Source organism: Podarcis erhardii (genome assembly GCF_964252035.2).
Source record: "Podarcis erhardii genome assembly, chromosome: 15".
In the NCBI taxonomy this organism is placed as follows: Eukaryota; Metazoa; Chordata; class Lepidosauria; order Squamata; family Lacertidae; genus Podarcis; species Podarcis erhardii.
Window position 1 is genome coordinate 27641571 of NC_138505.1, and position 21927 is coordinate 27663497.

General features: G+C 47.5%; 1 protein-coding gene across 2 annotated transcripts; it reads left to right on the plus strand.

The window, feature by feature from the left end:
• The first annotated feature begins 1601 nt into the window (after positions 1–1601).
• SMPD4 (sphingomyelin phosphodiesterase 4) lies at positions 1602–21192 on the plus strand. 2 transcript variants are annotated; one of them, XM_081842764.1, is made up of 20 exons: positions 1602–1734; positions 3144–3227; positions 3505–3591; positions 4041–4183; positions 4290–4365; positions 4748–4856; positions 5558–5610; positions 6154–6308; positions 6650–6782; positions 7438–7509; positions 11541–11630; positions 14140–14285; positions 14617–14707; positions 15389–15492; positions 16000–16163; positions 16656–16864; positions 17577–17810; positions 18837–18968; positions 19684–19812; positions 20620–21192. In XM_081842764.1, the coding sequence occupies exons 2-20, from the start codon at positions 3153–3155 to the stop codon at positions 20944–20946; spliced, it is 2529 nt and encodes an 842-aa protein (XP_081698890.1). In that variant the 5' UTR covers positions 1602–1734; positions 3144–3152; the 3' UTR covers positions 20947–21192. The 2 variants fall into 2 exon arrangements, with proteins under 2 accessions (XP_081698890.1, XP_081698891.1); XM_081842765.1 differs by lacking the exon at positions 11541–11630.
• Positions 21193–21927: the final 735 nt, after the last annotated feature.

The following is a 21927-nucleotide window of genomic DNA, read 5'->3' on the forward strand; positions in this document are numbered from 1 at the left end:
TTTCTTATGGTGTTTTTTTTATGAGTCAGTCCACGATGCAGCCTCTTTGGCAGCTGCGGAGCGACAGCAATCCTGCAGGATCGCTGGACCTAACTGGGGGAAAAGCCACTCATCTGCATGCCAGGAATCGAATATTCTGGCCCGTACCGCCGGACAGCAAACAACCCCCGAGGGGAAGAAAGCTGCCTAGGCCGGGCAGATGAAGGTGATGGACTATATGGGACTGGCAGAATCCGAGACCAGGGAAAAGAGTCGGCAGAAGAAGACTGGAAGAAATTTAAAGACTACTTACAGAAATATTGTAAAATTAATGAATGTTAGAATGATGTTGGACAGAAACTAAGTGGTTTCCAGCTGTAATGCTTAAGAGAATATGAAAAAAAAAAGGTTTAGAAATAAGTAAAAACTAATGGTGAGGATTTGCTGAACTAACAATTTGAATTGGAATACAAGAAAGGGAGGTATGAGGAGGTGTGGAAAATAAGTTAAAAGAAAATAAGTAATGGAAATTCTATGTGTTTTTAATTGTTTTTATTTTTGTATTTTTGTTATTTTTTCTTTTTATTTCACATTGTATTATTTTTGGAAAACTTTAATAAATATTCTATTAAAAACAGAAAAAAGAAAGCTGCCTAGGCCGGGGTGGGTCGCTGATTGGGGGAGCTTTGCCAGGACGGAGAAGGCAGGGAGGGAGCAGGTTGCTTTTGATGCAGCTGCCGACCACCCTTTCCCTCCACCTGGCGGAGAAAGGCGAGAACTGCCAGGCTTTTCAAAAGTCCCTTCAGTAGACAGTCCATGCCGGAGCTGGGTCCTCTTTGGGACCGGCCTTGGGCGGTCCAGTGCGGGGCATCCCTCCCCACCTATCAGCCAGCGGGAGAGCAGGGGCCCGATCCAAGCCACGGCGAAAAACGAGGCTTCCCAAGCGCGCCTCGCGGGGGTTTCTCACGCACTCTCTCAGTGCCGGCTCCAGGCTATTTTGCGCCCTAGGCAAGGCTGTTTGCACAAATTGCTAACTTCCATTTTCATAACAAAACAAATTCCTTCCAGTAGCACCTTAAAGACCAACTAAGTCAGTTCTTGGTATGAGCTTTCGTGTGCATGCACACTTCTTCAGATATTCCATTTTCATAAACGGGTTTACTGTAGAAGTTTTGTGTACCGCGCACAACTTGAAACTGCCAAATTTATTTTCAATTGCAAGGGTAAGTAACCCGATCTTTCTCAAATACAAAAGAAAACGTCGTAGCGCGCAAATCATTTTGAACCATCTTGTGAATTTGTGATGTTAAAATTCTAAGTCCGATGTTAAGAATTTAAATCTCTTAAAAGGTTCAGTTTCAGAATCTTCCCCCCCCCCCCACTTTGCAAATTTTGCCACCTATTCCTTCAGGCTACGTGCTGATGCTTGGGCACGTTCAATCTTCCTAGCTACTTGCCTCTTGGACTGCCTGTGTGAAACTGATAAGATGAGCAGAGCGAAAAGAGACGGGGGGGGGCGGGGACAGTTCCGACCCGGAAACTAGGCGTTGCGTGTGCCACTCTACCCTGTAAGAAGTCTAGGAGCTCGTTCGCGGCGCGCGGGTCTGTCGCGCTACGTCACTTTAGTGCACCCGCGGCGGTAGTCCCTAAGGGGAGGGGCGTGCTGGGGCGTTAGTGACGCGTTTGACCTGCGCCCTGACTGGCGACGGACGGAGCGGAGAGGCGGTGGGATTGAAATGCCGGAGGCGGGAGGAGGTGAGCGGCGGCGGCGGCGGCGGGTAGCCTCGCTGAGGAGGCGGAGGAGACGCCCGGCACGTTGTCACAAAAGCCATGCGAGGCAGGCCCTGAGCTGCCTCTTCTTCTGGTTAGGGTTACTCGGGAGAAAGTCCCGCCGTGGCCCAGAGGAGCTCAAGTCCCCTCGGTCGGCGCAGGCTGAGCAGCCTCACCGCCTCCCTCCTGGCAGGCTTCGCGCTCTGGAGGCCTCTCCGCGCCTAAGGCGGCGGCTAAACGGCAGAAAGTCTTTCGAAAGTGTTGTTTGTTTACTTGAGATATTTATATGCTGCTGTTTGCATTTTTTGGCTTAAGGGCTAGGACATGCATGCCATCAGAGCAGCTTACAAAAATCAGTACTGCATTAAGAAGCTGCTTGCTTGCAATATTTATATATATTGCCAGCAAGCAGCTTCTTTTTTTATATACATATATATATATATATATATACATATATATATTACTATATATACACACCCCAGACATACCATACGAGGGAAAAGGAATGTGAGGGAGAAGGGGGGGGGGAGAGAAGCAAGCTCAAGCACAAGGTTTTAAAAACTGCAGCCACCACTAGTGGTGTTTCAGGCTGCCTTGCTTTCGGTAAAGAGTAGCTGCTCTTGTGAAGCACCCTGCCTCCAGTGTTAGAAACTGATGACTGACGTATGAAAGCTAGTAGCTAAACAGCACCTTAGACCTAGGTTACGAGTGCAACAACAGACAGCAGAATGTTTAGGTGCTTTTTAAAAAATAGCAATACAATGCTGCAAATGAATGAACTGCAGCTGAAATCTTATGTTCATTTTTCACATGCTCTAGTCCTCATCTGAAGACTGCAAAAAACCCCCCAACAACTAAAAACCAAAGCCATGCTCCCCCCCCCCCCAGTATTCTTATGAGGGTATTTTCTCTGGACTTCAGAGAGTGGCTGGAAGTGGGGAGGAAGAGAAAGGTCCTCCTTTCCTTCCACTCTGCAGTTTTAATCTGAAATCATAGGTACATCACTGTGCCCAGACCTTGGAAGCTGCTCATGCTAATGAAATTCCTTGTCACAAAATGCACCTAGAACAAATCTCAAACACTGCCCACCTTGTCAGATCCAAGTGCAGGTGACAACATTCAGGGCAGTGCCTGCCACACACTCTTCCTTTCACACAGCGTAACTTGTTGGCAGTCAAAATCCTCACTGGAGGGGCTTTGATGGCCTTACTGTTTGAGCCACCCCAGAGCACTCTTCTCTCTCACACACAGCCAGTTACATCCAGGAGCAGAGCTGGTGATAACATTCAGGTCAGGAGGCTGAGGCATCTCCAGCTATGCAGCATATAATAAATGGTATCAACCAACAAGGCTGAGGTCCGAGTTTGAGGCCTTTCTTTCTCTCCTCTTGGCAGCTTGCTGAAATGACACCACCATTTGGCCACATCCGAGGCACGGAGATGACTGCCCATCACTTTCCTCAGCACAGTTACCTCTTGGTAAGTAAGGGGGTTTCACAGCAGTTGATTTCTGTACTGTTTTGCCTTGAGTTTCAGAGCTGCTTTTGCATATTGGAAGGGTGGAGACTTGGGAAAGGGGCTCCTCCTGCTGGTTCTTGGCAAACTCATATCAGTATTGTGGGTAGACCAGGGCCCACACCTGAGGGTTCTTCACACCTCAGTTTGATCAGGTTGGGAATGACCTGCTCACAAGTGACCGATCAAGGGTTCTTTGATTTGTCTGAGGTAGATTTATTTTCTCTTCTGTTTAAAAAAGGATAGCTTAAAGGCTGACTCTCTGAACAAGCCTTTCGCCCAGAGGTGCCATGATCTTGTGACTGTCATTGAAGATTTTCCTGCCAAGGTAAAAGGCTCATTACTTGTTCAGGCCTATAATATTTCCTTGGAGTGTATTGACCTTCTCTGATAATATATATATGTTGTCAGGGTAGGGCAGACTGCCCTGTTCACTGCTGCCCAATGGAGAGAAAACATGAAAGAACCCAGAGCAACCTCACATGTACCATAAATACAAGCACAACTACAAATCAAACTGACAAACTGAAATAGAGAGGAACTGACTAGAGGAATTCACCTTCATTTTGCTGATGTCTGCTTGTCAGGTTTTGTCCAGTATTTCCACTAGCTGTCAGTCTTGGGTCTCCTGGGAATAGTAAATTTGGCACAGATTGGTTTCTAGACAGAAAATGCCTTCTGTGGTTTGGAGCCCCTGGGAAGTCTTTGAGTCAAACAATGTGTATCTTTGTTTTGAGGTGACCCATAATAGCTTTTCTGTTTCTCTTCCCTTGGAAGGAACTTCATGCCATCTTTCCCTGGCTGGTGGAGAGCATCTTTGGCAGCTTAGATGGCATTATTTTAGGTTGGAACCTCCGTTGTTTACAAGGAAGGGCAAACCCTACTGAGTACAACATTGCCTTGGACTTTCTTGATGCTGGGTAAACCTCTTTATTCAGGAGGGCAGTGGGAAGAGCTCTGATGTGGTTCCAAGGGTTACCCCCTGTCCTTCTGAATGTTTTCTCTCTTGCTGCCTTTTTTTGGTAGAGGCCCAATGATGAAGTTGGTTTACAAGCTCCAAGCTGAAGAGTACAGATACGATTTCTCTGTCTCCTACCTTCCTGTAAGTATCTGGGAAAGGAGGTGATAAGATCCACACTACCACTTTGAATCCAGGATAAAATAGGCAGTTTAAGTTTCTAATCCTTTATGCGGAAGTCCCACTGATTTCATATGAACGTGTTGAGATTAAAATGGTAAGTTTGAAACCTTTTCTGCTCTCTGCAGCACACAGATTCTGCCTGTTCCTCAGCTTGCTGAGCAGTGGGAGCTGAAGCCTTAAACTCTTGGGCTACAACACAGAAGGGGGAGGTTTAGGGCTCCAGAAGTGGCTGTTGGCTTTCCGCACCCCAGATCTCAGGGGGGCAAATGTTTGTACACCTTAAGGGCTGTTTCAGTCATAAGGTCTGTATTTTGTGTCTTAATTATGCCATTGTTCTTTTCAGGGCCCAGTGAAAGCCTCAATACAAGAGCGGATTTTACCAGAATGTTCTTTGTACCACAACAAAGTCCAGTTTCCTCCATCTGGAGGCCTGAGCTTGAACTTGGCCCTTAGTATCCTTTGGGCAACAAGCCCAGAATCGTTTGTCTTCACGTTGTGTGTATGTTTGGGGCGGGGCACAAATCATGCAGTAGTTCAGTGAAGCCAAACAGTCGGTGGTGAGAGGGAGACCATTCTGATTCTTGCAGCTTTCCAGCATCATTTCTTTGTCCTCCGCTTAGCAAGGCCCTGGATGGAAATTGTGTTCCCTCTCCCAAAACATATGAGAAGGGGCCAGCAGCTGCACATTCCACTCCAACTTTACAAAACTGTTTGCCACACAAGCTGCTCCAAGGCGATTGCATATGAGTGGCTCCTCCAGGTGAAGATAAATTGCATGGAAAGCCCGTGGTCTGCCAGCTCTTAGAAGCCTGGGGAACAAGCGGATTGTTACACTCCCCCCAGTTTCCCCACCATTGTGGAGGGAAGTCATTTTGGTTCTTTGCATGGCTGCAGCCTGCAAACTCTGATCTTTCTCAGCGTCTATCTTGGATTTCTCCCTTAGATGTTTTTCCTTCTGTTTTAGCTGCATTTTTAAGTGTCTTGCCATGTTGATAAAGTGTTTAACAAGAAGGGGCACTCCCACCTTCACACCCAAATCCTGAGAATAGAATAAAACACTGACTATTGACACTTTGTTGGATGGTCTTGAATGGCCAAGACTTGATGCTTCTTCATGTTTTCTGTTGGACTTTATCCTTGACTCTGCTGCCAGATCCCTTTGAATATTACATGTTCTACTTTGCATTAAGCCTAATTACACCAAAGGTAAAGAAAAAGGCAGCTGCTTCTTTCAATGTTTGGTGGTGTAAAGTCAATATTTGTATAAATAGCTTCTTAAAGTGCTTGAAATACTCTGCCTGTCGGTCTTTCCCTTGGCACTAAAGTGTGCTTAACCGTTTCAGCTTGTCACTTGAATGCTTTGCACTAAGAAGAGAGTAGCAGGGGTGTAGGGTTGCTAAACAAGTGGGGAGAGGGGGACTGAGCCCTGCAGAATTGCCCCTTCCTAGCAGGTCCTCACTGCCTCTGTTGTTGAACTCTCACTGTAGCACGTTGTGCACCAGGCTCGTTTCTCAAAAAACAGCAGAGAGAGTGGTAAAATCTGGGCATGGACCATGCCAGGCTGTTGGTGGGAGCTACCGTCATAGAGGAATGCTCCTCCAGAGGAAAACAGAAGAGGAGCCGGGCATAGTGTAATAGAAAATTATGCTTTTGAGTAGCTTGAATTTTTTAGGCTTACCCATAAAGTTCTCTATTTGAGTTGATACCGTAAGAGGAATGACTTGGGGTTCTCTCTCCTCTGTGTTTCAGAACATCTCCACGGCCTATCATATCAGCATGTCCAACAGTGCTTACTTTGTCCTAGTGGATCGGTACTTGAAGTGGTTCCTGCCCACAGAAGGGATTGTCCTTCCACCCCCCTCCTCTTCCGATGCAGGAGGGGCTGTCCCATCACCTGCTCCCCGGTGAGTACTTGTCCTAGTTTTCCAGATTACAGGTTCACGGTGTACAAAGATGGTAGCAGGAGTCATCTCTATATCCCAGCCAACAGTATAGCTCTGCTCTTGCAATGAAGCTTTGAGTAGCTGAATTCTAAATTTCCATCCGAAATGGAGACAACCCAATTTTGGGGAGGGGAAAAAATAAAAAAAAAATGCTGTTCTACACTGATGGAGGCCATAGTGCAGATTTCCCCCTGCTCCGCTTTGTCCTTAGGCCCAGCCCTGACTACTCCCTCTACTATCCTGTTTGGGTGACCCTTTCTGGGGTTTTTTAACTTGTGTCTGTTCTTTCTCCTCCCCTCTAGATCTCCTGCAATGTCGTTCAGCTCCTACGGGATGTATCCAACAAGCCTTCTGAAAAGACATATTGCTCACCAGACTTCGGTGAATGCAGACCCTGCTTCCCAGGAGATCTGGAGATCAGAAACCATGCTTCAGGTGTGCCCGGGAGGGAAGAAGGCTGTGGTGCAGTGGCTGCTCTGCCTGGCTGTTGCTGCAAGCTCTTCAGGGATATTGTGTTAGCTCAGCAGGGTGAGGGACAGACAATTGTGGAATACCAGGCATACTTCTGGACAGGGCCTGGGCAACTGGGGAAACACACCTTTAAGAAAAAGAAGAGTTTGCTTTGCCTGTGGGAGGGGGAGTCTGCCTCCCTCCCAAATGTTGCTGGGTTACAACTCCCCATTACTTTTGGACATGTGGGCTGCTGGGAGTTAGAATCCAACAATATCTGGAAGGTTACAGAGGTGTGTCTGATTAAATGGTTTTTTCTGAGGGGTTCAAGGAATCATAAAGGGTTTTAGGGGTAGGCCTTCATTGCAGTTACCTGCCTTTTAGTACCTTTCTGCTGTTTTCCTGCCCCTGCCCCAGAATCCCAAGCTCTGGAGATCCCTAATCTGGGGGGGAAACAAGTCAGCTAACACAAACGTACCTGACCACTTGGTTTCTTGAACTTGCTACTTCCAACACTGTCTTGAAACAGCTTCAGACCAGACCCCAGGAGCAGAAATCACTCCAAAGGCCAGCTCTGGCTACTTCTGTAGTAGGTTCTTTGCTCCTATTCAGGCAGGTGAACAAGTTCTTCTCTTCCTAGGTTTTTGTTGAAATGTGGCTTCATCATTACTCCCTGGACATGTACCAGAAAATGCAATCCCCTCACATCAAGGTAAGGGGCTGAGCTTGGGCATCTCTTGCTTGCTGGCCTGCCAGTTTGAGGGGCTGCAGGGAAAAGCAACTGCTGCTGCCTAGCTCTGTTCTCTGCTTAATGACAAGAGCTGCTGGGTGAGGAGAGGCTGTTGGCACTTAAATAAAAGCAAGTTAGGGTTGAAGTGGGTTTCTTTGATACATCAGCACTCGAGAGAGGAGTTCCAGTCAATGGAGAATGGCTTTGCTTTATGTCAAAGCTGAGGGAAGCTCGATTCCCGCAGATGCCAATTGCATGTCTTGGAATGTCTGTGTCGTTTGAGTTAGAAATAGTGAAAACTGCCCGAGAGGAAAGACATGAATTTGGTAGGCAGTTTTTGGCAGGCCCTGATTATGATGCTAGGGAAAGTTCTCAGCAAACACTGCTCTCCAGTGCAACTTTTTATTGAATTTTTGTTGTTTACAAAAACATGTAGACACTGAAAAAACAGATAAGCAACAAAGGAAAAAAAAAGCGGGGGAAGCAATACAGAGTTGCAGAATGAAATAACAACAGCAAGCCAGTATACCAAATGACAATCATACTTCACTGAATATCAGATGGTATTTAAACATTGGTGGACCTCGGTGGGTGAAGGTTCTCTGCCTGCAGGCTGGGAGCAGTAAAGGGTCATCCCTAAACCTTAGCTTTTTTTGCTTGAGGGATTTACCGTATTTTTCGTCCTATAGGGCGCACCGGCCCATAGGATGCACATCGTTTTTTTGGGGGGGGGAATGAATAAAAAAAATTTATTTCCCCCCGCAGCCGTGGCTGCCGCCCCAAGCCTTTCACACACCTGCCCGAAGCACAGGGCACCCTCCGGAAGGGCTCCGCGTGCTTCGGGCGGCAGGCTTCCGCCCCAAGCCTCGCACGCTGGCGGGACCTCCTGCCGGGCGCGTAAGGCTTGCAGAAACTCGCCCGAAGCACAGGGAGCCCTCCGGAGGGCTCCCTGTGCTTCGGGCAACAGGCTGCCACCCCAAGCCTTGCACGCTCGGCGGGAGCTCCTGCCGGGCGCGCAAGGCTTGCGGACACTCACCGGGGCTGCAGGCTGCTGCCCGCAAGCCTTGTGAGCCCGCAGGAACTCCCGCCGGGCTTGCGGATAGCTTCCTGAAGCCTGGAGAGCGAGAGAGGTCGGTGCGCACTGACCCCTCTCGCTCTCTAGGCTTCAGCGAAAGCCTGCATTCGCCCCATAGGACGCACACACATTTCCCCTTCATTTTTGGAGGGGAAAAAGTGCGTCCTATGGGGCGAAAAATACGGTATGTCGAACTTGATAATGTTTACTGTGATTGTTGCAAGAACTCACAGGGGACAGCAAAATTTTTCAGCAGGGGGCTGGTCCACTGTCCCTCAGACCCTGTGGGGGGCCAGACTATATTTCCCCCCCCCCAAAAAATGAACAAATTCCTATGCCCCACAAATAACCCAGAGATGCATTTTAAATAAAAGGGCACATTCTACTCCTGTAAAAACACGCCGATTCCCGGACCATCCACGGACCGGATTTAAAAGGCAATTGGGCCGGATCTGGCCCCTGGCCTTAGGTTGCCTAGCCATGGTTTAGTATTACTCTAATGCTAACCTGGAGTCTCTTGCATAGAGAACCTGGGGCAGATTGGGGATTCTGCTGGTACACCACCCACCCCCCTCCCTGCCTGAGTTGATAGAGACCATATCTGATTTCGTGTTGGGATAGTTTCAACTTCCATGGTAGTTCAGGACTTTGTGGCTGCCATGGGGGCTGCCCCAGCATATCTTCACCCCAACATGGGTATCAGCAGGACACACCCTTGATCAGGCAGAAGGATGGTAGCCTTGAGTGTAAGAGAATCAACATCTTTCCTCTTGTGGTTGGATCATTTCCCATTGACTTTCCGCTCTGCAAGTGTGGGGAGACCTGGAGGTGAATGGATTCATATTCCAGAGGCCTTAGGTGAATATTTCTGCTGGTGTGCCTGGATCTCAGGAGAGCCTGGCTGTGGAATGCTGAGCTCTTCTTCTCCCAGGTGGCCAAAATAGGGATGCAGGTGGTTATTTAAGAAAGGGCTTCTGTGATGGTGGCTCTCCAGTTATGGAATGCTCTCCTGGGAAAGAGATGCTCACATGTCCCCTGAAATGCAGTCTTGACAGAACTAGGTGAAGAGCTTTCTGTTTTCCCAGGATTTCCAGTTTCCTTTTTAAACCCAAGTTTTAGTGCTTTGTAGATACTTGGTTTCTTTATCGCAGGTTTTATTCTGGTGGTGTTTTAAAATTTGTTTCTGATTTTATGTGCTATTCTTTGCATTTTCCTTTCTGTATTTCACCCAGAGAACTTTTTCTTCCATTGGTGGTGTAAAAATGTTGCAAGTAAATAAAAACACCCTTGTATTGCCGGCGGTGGTGGTGGGGGGGTTGAGGGCTTGCTTTAGTTAGGATTTGAACTGAAAACGTTACACTTTCCTTTCTGAATGCGGTGGCATCAGCTCTTACTTAATTTTACTGGATTTCTAGACTCACACATACACACATCCTTCACCCTAAAATCTTGGGAATATATGTGAGTAAAATCACTTAAAAAGTCAAGCCACCAGCCCCAAACAGTCATATGTTAATCAACTGCACCTGTCATCTACTGAAGCCTGTATGCTTGGCAGTTCTCAGCAAAGTATTTCTGAGTGTGCATGACATTGTATACAGTTAGCTCCACTTCTTCTTTCCTCGAAAATGCCCGTCTTTTCTCTCCTCCCCCAGTCTCATGCTCACTTGCCATCCTGTTTGTGTTTCTCCACATGCTGTTGCAGGGAGGGAGGCGTGTGGCATCATTGTTGGTTGTGTGTATTCTGTTTGCATCCCATATTTTAATATCTGTGACACTTTCTAGCGCCAGCTGCTACTGTGCTGCACTTCTAAATTTGAGAGTCCAGGGCCAGTGATCCAGGAAAAGCAGCGCCTGGGGATCAGCCTACTTAGATCCAGATTTGCCATGTATACATACACTTTGTTTTGGCTTTCACTCTCTTGTGGCAAAAATGGCCTTCCCTCTCTCCATCCTCCCCTAACTGATCAGCTTTGGAGGCTGACTTGAATATTTTCTCTTAATGTTTTCCTAGGGAATCATGAGTTCCAGGCCCACAGTTGCATATTCTGCAGTGCAGGGAGGGGGGATGTTTGCATTGGAGCCTTTGCTCCCAGTGGCTTGAAATCCGTGGTGTTTGTTTACCAGGCTACGTGCCCTTGATTCGTTGCATCCTCTCCTGCAGCTGCTTTGCCTCTTCTTTTACCTGAATTTGGCTTGGCCTGGCCTGGCGTACCCTTGATCAGATTAGCACACACCCAGCAGGTGCAGGACTCCTTGTGGGGCTGCTTTGCCAGGGCCCAGTGGCGTTTGTTTGCGGACACACACACAGAAGGCCACAAACACTATGCAAAAGCTGATTGGAAAAGTCCTGGTAAATCATGATACTCAATAACTGTGACTTGGGGTTCCTAGAATCCATTTCTTGACGTTAAATTTTAACTGTTGCTGAAAAGTCTCGATACACCTCCACAGTTCCAGGAGCCAAAATGCGTGTAAGAACTGCCTTGCTGGGTAGAGAGAAGTCCCAGCTTCTCTCCAGTTTTGCCATTTTGAGCCAAACACTTCTGATAAGCCTACAATCCAGGAGCCCCCAGCCCTGCCTGCCTAATACCTCTCTGCTCTCCCTCGCTGCCAAAACACCTTGGCGTTTGGGTTCCAGAGAAGAGCTTGCAGCCTGAAAATGTTTGCGCAACATGAGAAAAGGGGGGGGGGGTCAGACTTTGCTTGAGGCTATTTTGCGCCAAAGATGTGTTGCTGCTGTTGTGTGTCCCTCTTCACATTGCCTGCATTTGTCATTCATTTGTGACTCATTCTTGGGTTTTGCTTTTTGTTTTTTTCCTTGTCCCCCCTTCTTCCTGGGCTCATTCTCACTGGTTGTTTTTTTCCTGTTTCTTTCCATTTTTGTGTTTGCCTCTTCTACCCCTCCTGCCCCCCCCCTTTGTGTTGTGTCTCTCAGCTGGAGGTTCTCCAATACCGGCTCAGTATCTCCAGTGCCCACCGCAGTAATCCTGCCCAATCCAGCTTCCAGGCCCTCCACACATACCAAGTATTTTCACTTTTCTTTTCTTTTCTTTCTCCCTCCCCCCCCCCCATTTCATTTTATTTGTCTAGAAATTAAAAAGAAAAGATCCTTCCTACAGTTTGCAGTGTGGTGTGGGCAGACATTGGAGGTGTAGAAAAGTACATTCTGTGGGGCTGCTGTTGTAAAGAGGATTTTGAGAGTGACGTGGGCCTGCTCCTGTGGGCCTATTATTTCCCAAGGAGCACAGAAAACAATGTGAAGTCCAGGTGATGGGTTTTCCCAAAGGTCGCTCATTCTCCCACTTCCTTACCCTAGGCAGCAACAACCTCCTGCGATGCTCCACCCACACAAGGAGGGGGAAATGTATCGGACTTCTCCTTTCTATGTAGTTGCCAGAGTCTGGTGACTTTGAGTGTGTCGGAGGCTGCCACAGCATTGCTAGGAAAGGAGCGTGTCCAGTTAGATCAGCTGGTCACGAGCTTGAGCGCAAAAGCCATTTATCTAGCAGCTTCTCCTCTCTTAACTCCTGAAATGTGCCAGTGGGTGATAACTGGAGAGAAAAGATGAAGCCTTTTAAGGCCCAGCCTAGCTTAGAACCGGTGGGGAACCTATGGAGAACCTCCAGACGACCTACCAGGTCCATCCTCCCTGACCATTGGCCACATGGACTGCTGGGAATCTCGGCAATATCTGGAGGGTTATAGATGCTGCCCATCCCTGGATTAGGAGGAGCACCGGGGTCTGCTTGCAAGTCTTGATGAAAGGAGAGGTTTGGAGCACCCCTTTGCCACAGACGTTTGCTTTGCTAACTGGGCTGTGTGCTGCTTTCTCACCTTGCTCCTGTCAATGAAAGAGGAGCTTGGGGACAGCATTAGTCCTGCCTTGATTAAGTGTGTATGTGGGTCTTTTTTTAAAATAAAAACACATACATACATCATCATAATCCACTTCCAGTTAAGAGCAGCTGCACAGGGCTAAAAACCCATAGACAGCTTGAAAGGATTCATTTGGGGGACTGCATGTTTGCAGATCGTAACAAAAATGTGCATGCACAGATCATGGCTGCTGGGATTGGTTCTTTGTTTTCCTTCATCCCTTCAATTCCTTGGTGGTGACGGGGGCCAGTCAAAAAGGCATTGTGTGTGGTGTTCAGCCGTGAAGATCCTGCCTTTGTATTATTTTCAAGAGCAGCTTTCTAGTCTTCATGATTTAAAAAGTGGTTACAGCATCATCTTAGATGCTTGGAATTATTAGGAATCTCCCGAAAAGTGAGATTTTTGGTGCATTAACTCCCATCCCACTGCCTCCTATAAAATGGGCTTCTTCACCGGAATTGTGGAGCAACCAGAAAAAGTGTTCTACACCTCAGGGTTTAAGGTAATAATAATAAGGTAATAAAGACTAGGACCTAGGTGCATGGCTACACCTTGTCCACAGTCATACCAAATATTTTGAGAGGGGAGAAAAATCTTGATCAGCTGGGATTCTCAGTTTAAGCATAGCAAAGCGGTTTTTCCCTCACTGTAGGGGGAAACATTTAGCTTTTGCAACATTTCTGCCCTGCAAATCCTGTTGTCTGCCATTGTGACGGGGGCTGATGGAAGTCGGAAGTCCAGCCACATTTGGCAGGGCTGTTCCAAGGCATTTTGCTGCCTAAGGTGGAGCAGCAAAGGGGAAGTATGTCACTGCCAGTTCGGACTTCATGATCTTATTGGTGGAACTGGGGTGTGTGGAGTTTTTTTTTTAACCCCGATATGTGCATCACTTAATGCTGCTTACATTGAAATGCACTTGTCATCCAACTGCCCATTCACCTAGTTTGGAGATATCATTTTGGAGCTCCTAATGATTCCTTTTTGTTTTAACCACCCTGAACAATTTGGTATCATGAACAAACCTTCCTTCCTCACTACTTACCCCTAAGCTCCATAGGTGTTTTATGAACAAGTTAAAAAGTACCTGTCCTCCTTCGGGGACCCTGTTTCTTTCATTCCACCATTGGGAGAACTGTCTTAATTTGTTCCCAGTCTCTGCTTCCTGTTCCTTAACCTTTCCTCAGTCCACAAGGGGATCCTTTCACTTATCCCGTTATTGCAAAGCTTCATTGACAACATTTGGCTGGTGGGTGGATGCTGTGCTTGTGCTTTCTGCGGGGTGAGCGGTGGTGGCGGATGCCCTGAGTGTGGTCAGGAAGGCAAAGTAGTTTGAGCCACTTTGTGAACAGCCATGGGCAACTTAAGTCAGAACTGTACTGGGATGAGTTGCTCACCCTCTTCTCAGCAGTAGGCGAAATTACCTTCCTACACACAGGATGGAAGTGTGGGACACACTTCACTTCTGCGATTTGGTTGGCCAGGAACTAAACTAAAGGGTCTGCGGACACCTCTTTGCTCTGCTCTGTAGCGCTTCAGCTCTCTTCGCCTTTTCTCTCCACACCCTCCTCCCTCCTGGCCTTCCTTTCTGGCAGGGAGAGGATTTACTCCTTTTTCCTCTTCTCCTACTCCTCTTCCTCTTGCTTCTGCTTCTGATCCAGGAGTCATTTAAGCCGACGGAGGAGCACGTCTTGGTCATCCGGCTACTCGTGAAGCACCTCCATGCTTTCAGCAACAGCCTGAAGCCGGATCCTGTTTCTCCTTCTGGGCATTCCCACACTGCCAGCCCCCTGGAGGAATTCAAGAGGTAGGTTTGTTCTAGGTTTGTTCAGGTCTGCACCCTGTGCATCAGGGAGTAAGCATGCAGGAGAGGGCCAGCTCATGATTTTTCTGTTCCATGAATCCTATCTCTGTTCCCTGAAGAAGAGAATGGAATAAAAATCACAGATTCCCTCTCTGGCATAAACCAAGAAACTAAGGACATTTCACAGCCTCCTTTTAAAAACACACACACATGCATAGAGTGGACACCTCCTGTATGGTACATTGAGCTGGAGAAGCCTCTCTGTTTCCATACCCAAATGTTATTCTTGCCTCCTGCTTTGCTTATCTTGGGGGGACCTTTCATGTGTTTGCAGGATTGTGATTCCCCGGTTTGTTCAGCAAAAACTCTACATATTTCTGCAGCACTGCTTTGGTCACTGGCCCTTGGATGCTTCATTCAGAGCTGTAAGTACCTCCGTTCAACATTCTGTTTTGTGTGGACTGTGCTGAACAGAGGAGAGTGTTAGGGCCAATTTTTTCTAGCATGCAGATTTATATATTTTTTTCCATTCAATGTGATCATCAAACATGTGAGTGCAGCATGATTTGCAGATTGTGACCTCTGATGCCGAGTGGCTTGTTCTTGTAAATTTTGGGAATGTGGCCTTTTTTAAAAAAGCGGGATCAAGTTTCTAGTCCTCATAAAGCAAAGGAAAAAGCATGAAAATGTCACCATCTTTTTGCCAAAGGCTTAGAAAGCCAATAGGTGTCTGGGCTGGCATCCCAGTGGATAAGCATCACCTGGAATTTGACTGTTGTTGCTTTTATAAAAAGGCCAACCCTGGTTTTCAAAACTGTTTTGCACCTACACCTCATCACAAGTGCTAAGGGCTGCATGGATAGCATAGGTAAGTCGGCACAGATTGACAAGGAAGCCTTTTTGTGCTAGCCGAAAGACCTGCTCATCACCACCACCACCACCGTTTCCACTTCTGACTCTGTCATCTCTGTATGTGTTGAGTGGTTAGGAAAGCCAGTAGGACAAGGCTGCTGATCCAAATCTTCACAAAGTCCACAAGTTCAGGGAAACTAGTTGCTGAACACAACTGTTCAGTGAAACTAACTGTAATGAAAAACTTGTCCCAGGTACTGGAGATGTGGCTGAGCTACTTGCAGCCTTGGAGATATGCACCTGAGAAGCCCCTTCCGAGTGCTGAGTCGTCCCTGCCTCGCAGCGTGCCAGAGAAATGGTGAGTGTTAAGATGGTCTGAGTCACTGCAGATGGAGGGGAAACTCACCAGTTCCTGCAGTAAGCAGGTTGAGAGCTGTGTATGATGGTTCCAGGCCAGCCTTCCCCAACCTGGTGCCCCTCCAAATGCTTTGGAATACAAAAGGTCTGATCTGGGCAGTGACCCTTTGCCACTGGTGGCCACTTGTGTCCCTGTTTTGACTTGCGGGTGACTGCAGTGGTTGTGGGTGCCCATGTGGAGAAGCCTTGCTGTATCAGACTTGTCCCTGATTCCTGCTCTGCCCTTGTTAGTGAAGGTCATCGTCATGGAAGTAAGAAGAGAACCTGTCACCAAAATGAGGAAGCTTCCTAAGCCTCGTCTCCTTAAATTCTTGCCTGCTTGGAATGCACATTCTCCCAATTTGGAGGTGCTTACAGCATAATCTTGCAGGCCCACCTCACTCAGTGGCAGGGAAAGGGCAGTCCTCTTGCTGGCTATGCAATATGTCTCTTTGTGTTCTTTTAAAAGGGCCTCTTTTGTTCAGGAGAACTTGTTGATGTACACCAAGCTCTTTGTCAGCTTCCTGAACCGAGCTCTCCGCACCGACTTGGTCAGCCCCAAGAATGCCCTGATGGTCTTCAGGGTGGCCAAAGTTTTCGCACAGCCCAACCTTGCAGAGATGATCCAGAAAGGTAAAACAGAGCACACGAGAAACCTGCCCCCTTTCTGTCTGCCTCAGCAACCTGCCTGTTGCTTTTCCCTTTGCCAAATAGGAAAAGCCATCAGGGTGGACGAGGTGAGAAATCTGGCTGGCTTGGTTGCTTGTCTAAATCCCTTCCGACAAGCTCCTGGTGTGAGAGCCACTGCTACTGACCCAGTGAGAATAGAGGCTTAGAGTCTCCCAAGCCCATATCCTGCATGGCAACCTTTCTCAGCCCGGAGTCCTCTGCATAGTTTAGACTCCAGCCCCAGCATTATACAACCACAGTGTACAATGGGGCTGCGGAAGGCTGCTATATTGCATCATGGTGGCTGACACCTTTGCCTCCTGAGGGCAGCTGATCAGTGGTCATAAGATCAGTGGTCCTTTGGGGCTGCCAGTTCAAGGTGCTAGTAGTAACTTTGCAGCAGATTATATAGGGGCAATCATGTAAAAGCTGTTGCTTCCCATCCTCCCTTTACAGGAGAGCAGCTCTTTCTGGAAACAGACCTTGCCCTTCCTCACCGCCAGCACCGCCTCTTCATTAGTCCTTCGTCTCTCGGAGGGAGCTTCCTGTCCTCCCGAGCTCCGACCATCACAGATGCTTCGTTTAAGGTGAAGAGCCATGTCTACGGTCTTGAAGGACAGGACTTCCAATACAAGCAGATGTTTGGGCCGGAAGTCAGGAGCCTGGTAAGCTGCCACTTGTGGTTCTTGTGACATTTTGGGAGGTGTGCCATGGTAGCCTTGCAGGTGCCAAGTCTAACATGTTGCTTAATTGGGAGGTTTGAAAGAGCGGAGATTCTTCCTGACAGGACCTCTGCAAATTGAGCCTTCTCTTACTGGACCATATGGGACGTGGGTGGCGCTGTGGGTTAAACCACAGAGCCTAGGACTTGCCGATCAGAAGGTTGGCGGTTTGAATCCCCGCGAGGGGGTGAGCTCCCATTGCTCGGTCCCTGCTCCTGCCAACCTAGCAGTTCGAAAGCACGTCAAAGTGCAAGTAGATAAATAGGTACCACTCCAGCGGGAAGGTAAATGCCGTTTCCGTGCGCTGCTCTGGTTCGCCAGAAGCGGTTTAGTCATGCTGGCCACATGACCCGGAAGCTGTACGCTGGCTCCCTTGGCCAATAAAGCGAGATGAGCGCCGCAACCCCAGAGTCGGTCACGACCGGACCTAATGGTCAGGGGTCCCTTTACCTTTACTGCACCATAGCGACTTCCAGTGATTTGCAAACCAGAAGTCTAGAACCACCAGCATTTATTCTGACGTGTGGTTTGTCTCAGATCTCTTAAAACTCTTGTTTCCCACAATGCTTTCTCTGCCACTTGCTTGCTCGGTCAGGGCAAGCTTTATATTCCTGGGACCTCTGCCTTAGTTGCTTGCCTTGCTGTCTTCCATCAGGTGCTACGGTTGTCCCAGCTCATCGGCCAGGCCCAGCAGACAGCCAAATCCATATCAGACCACTCTGTGGAGGCCACAACTAGCCATTCCTTTCTTTCCTGGTTCCGCTTTGGTTCCACTGACTTGAATGGCTCCTACACAGGCAATGACTTGGACGAAATGGGGCAAGACAGTATTAAAAAGACAGATGAATATTTGGAGAAGGCCCTGGAATACTTTTGTCAGATATTTCGGGTATGGCAACAGAATACATCCCAAATATGTTTATTTGCAATGCAGGGTGGTCTGATTAATTTGTGGATGGGTGACCTTTGCAGGGTCAAGGTCTGTATTCCCTCATGAGATTGGGGGAGGGGGAAGGGGAACCAAAGTCAAGTCTTTTCATTCTCCCTCCATTTATATTGGTATACACAAACAGCGCACCCTGAACCTTCAGGCTGCTATGCCGAGGAGCAACAGGAAGTAAGTAATCCTGGCACAATGCATACATGACACAATCTTTACCATTCTGGGCATCATGCCATGGTGGCTGGGTCACACATGTGTCTGGCTGCCTAAGACCCAGTCATAGAGGGATATTGGAAGTAAGATTTCAGCACTGAACTCCTGTGTTTTTGGGTAGCTCCCTCCTGCTGGCTCTCCCATTTCTTGGTGCAGTAGGGTTGCCGAGGAGACAGCAGATGACCTAAGGATTTCCCTTTTGTACATTTTGCTTTTTTTCTGTGTAGCAACTGCAAATTACTTGAGAGGCAAGCTTTTGGGAAAGTGTGTTCATAGAGCAGCCCTTCTTTGAAAATGATAAAAGTATTTTTTTGTGTGATGGTCTTCATTTCGAGGCATCTTGTCCCCACGCCTGGAGGGCTCACAGCTCTCTTTACTTCTGAGAGTTGGCTGCTTTGCTGTCCTAAGAAGTGGTCGGGGCAACCCAGTCAGATGGGCGGGGCACAGATAATAAAATTATTCTTAACCTTCAAATTGATCAGAGAAAGTGAGGGGCAGAATTTGATCCCTCCCTGTGGTGCAAGCCCCAAGCCTGCCCATCTCTGCACAGTCTTATCTCTGATATGCCACTTTCTGGCCTCAGGTGTTTGAAGTGGCTTAGATGGAATAAGAGAGAAAATGGAAACAGGCTTACACTGTATGGAGAGATTTCAGCACTTGCTGCTATGTGTTTAGGCTACTTAGCTGCCAAGATGTGTCAGCTGGCCTTTTTGGTGTGTAGTAATTATATAAACTAATTTTCAAATTGATGTTTGCCAGTTGAACGAAGCCCAGCTGAGCCAGCTGATGTTGAACTGGGGGGCAGCTCAGGATAAGAATGGGAAGAAGCAGCTTCCAGACTGCATTGAGAGTGAAGACGGGCTGATTCTCACACCTCTTGGCAGATACCAGGTAAGAGGGTGGCTGGCCTGGCCAGTTTTGCTAGGTTGCAGTCAACATTAAATTTTCAATAGTCTTGTGAATAGCTGAAGATTTGAGTCCAGATTAAGAGCCCAAACAACCCTTGTTCAACACTTCTTGGAAGGGTTTTAGAGGCTTAGGCCAACCCCCGGACCCCACCCCAGTAGTGTTAGAGAGTTTTTGTGTTCTTTAATAGAATTCCTCTAAGAGGCACAGTGGTACCTCGAGTTACAAATGCCTCAGGTTACAAATGCTTCAGGTTACAAACTCCACTAACCTGGAAGAGTTACCTCGAGTTGAGAACTTTGCCCCAGGATGAGAACGGAAATCGTGTGCCGGTAGCACAGCAGCAGCAAGAGGCCCCATTAGCGAAAGCACGACTCTAGTTAAGAACAGTTTCAGGTTAAGAACGGACCTCTGGAACGAATTAAATTCGTAACTAGAGATACCACTGTGTAATACATCTTTGATTATTAACTTCAAAAAGAAAAACTGATAAAGAGTCGGATCTAATGGGGTTGAAAAGCAGGCCTGCTGCTGTAACCTTGCCTGAATTCTGCCTGTAGCACCTTTATGACTTAAATGAGTCTGCAATGGCCCAGCCTGTATAGCTCTTAAAATTTTGAAGAGCTGCCGCCTTGTAAAAAAAGTCTTGAAGCTCAAAGCCTTTGAAAGGTACAACTTAAAAGTGCAACTGTTCTCCTAGATCATCAATGGCCTACGCAGGTTTGAGGTGGAGTACCAGGGAGATCCTGAGCTTCAGCCCATCCGAAGTTATGAAAGCACCACTCTTGTGAGGCTGCTGTTTCGGCTGTCCTCGGCCATTAATGAACGAGTAAGTGCTGTACAAAATCTCCTTGCTGCTCTTCTGAGTCCGTATGTCCGAAACTCTACTCTCTGGGTGTTCTTTCCACAATGCTTGCCCTGCTCCTTTCTGTTTGGAAGATTGACCCCTTTCATTTCAATCTGTTGCTTTTCAAGGCAGTTTGCAAGGAACACACTGTAATCATATACCACCATAAACCCTGACACACACACACACCCAACAACAGCCCTTCATCTTCTGGATGGCTCCAGATTCTCCCTCCCTTCAGTCTCAGACCTAATAGTAATTGGAGCGGAGGCTTTTTCCTGGTAGTAAAGGAGGAAGCAAGCTGCTTTGGCCCATGAATGGGGCCAGGCTGGTCCTCTCCTTTGTGTGATCATCTTCCTGGAAGATGTAGGATGAAGCCTCCCAGTAGATCTCCTGGTCCAGTGTCAAAGGCTGGAGAATGAATTTCACCCCTTAATGGTATCGGACCCTAGATGTGCTCCGTCCCCAAAGGTATCAGTCCCACTCCAAGAAAGCCAACATTCTCTGGGGAATTGCTGGTGCTCTTGGCAGCTTTAAACATATATGACAGATGTTATTCTCTACCTTTGGCTTTCCTGAACAGCTGCATTAAAGGGAGCTTCTTTTGACTGCATTCCTAAAGCTGAAAGTGGGCTTGCGTGTTGGGCAGAATAGACTGATTCAGGGCCTTTCCAAGAAGACCTCTTAACGAAACCTATCAAGAAGTCAGTCCTTAATTTCTCATCATTCAGACGTAAGTGTTTACCAAACATTCCTTATTTGCATTGACATTTTTTCCTCCATGCTTAGTTTGCAGACCAAATGGAGAGACTCTGTGCCAAGGAGAACTTCCTTGGCAGCTTCTGCCGCTACCATCTCACCAACCCCTCCTTCGTGGAAAAGGCCAGGCACAGCCCACTGAGCCAGCAGAGGCTGGGGCAGATTCAACAGCCAAGAGTCAGCCTTCGGTTTCTGGCAAGCTACAGGACTCTCCTTTCTTTACTCATGGTATACTTCATTGCCTCGTGGTTCTGCATCAGTCCAGTGACCTGTACCTTCCTCCTCCTCCTGGGATACCTTTTCTATGCCACAGTTATGACTCTCCTGACTGAAAAGAGAAAGCCTCATCAACACTAACATTTTACTTTCATTCATTTATTCATATTGCTATAGGAATCCCCTCCCCTAAGGTCAGGGGCTCAGAAAGTAGGTTTTGGCTAATTAAGCCACAGGACTTTGATTTGAGCATCTTTTCTTGGGTTCAAAAACTTTTAAATATTTTTAATGAAGCGGAACAGATTTGTGAACAGAAGGCTCTACTTTTCTAAAAGCTCTGTCAATCTGTAAATTTTGTTTTGATAAACTTTTTAAAAAACAAACAAACCACAGGCTCTATAGTGAAGATTTGGGTGGTGGTACAGCAGTGGGACTTGTGAGAATGAATCTGAAACAAGCAGCTTGGCTTAGCAGAAAAAAGTCAAGTGAATGGCAGCTTTTGAGCATCTCACACAAACGTGCTGGCACACTTGTTTTACTCCCCATCATTGTAATGGGGCTTAGGCAGAGCATGTACACAATGGGGGCATGTGCTCAGTGAGGTAGATAACCATGTGTCTACCCATTGCTTGTATTTTCATAAGTTACTTAAGAACAATCTGGTCAACAATCTCCCTTCCTGCTGTTTTGGGGCCTATTCACAAGTCCAAATAATATTACGGAGATCTTTTGCCTTGAAAGTAGATCTCTGTAGTGATGCAAATGCTTTGTCAAACATCTGGTTCCAGTTCAACCCAAATTTTACCAGCAACAATTCTGCAAGCTGGTGAAGCAGCAACAAGTCATGGAAAGCAGGGGGATTTCTCGAACTCACGCCATGTAAAATTTAAGGTGCTGGTATTTAGATTTCCTAGGAAGCTGAGAGCTTTGAGAGAATCTATGCAAGTGGAGGAACTGGTGAGTGATCCGAATGTAAGAAGAGCCTGTCAACTAAATCCAGCCAAGGCATTTAGTCCAGCATTGTGTTCCCACGGTGACCAACCAGAAGCCTCTGAACATAACAGGCTTGTAATCCCCACCAGCTGGTCTGCAGAGCGGTAGCCTACCTGAGACCAAATGGAG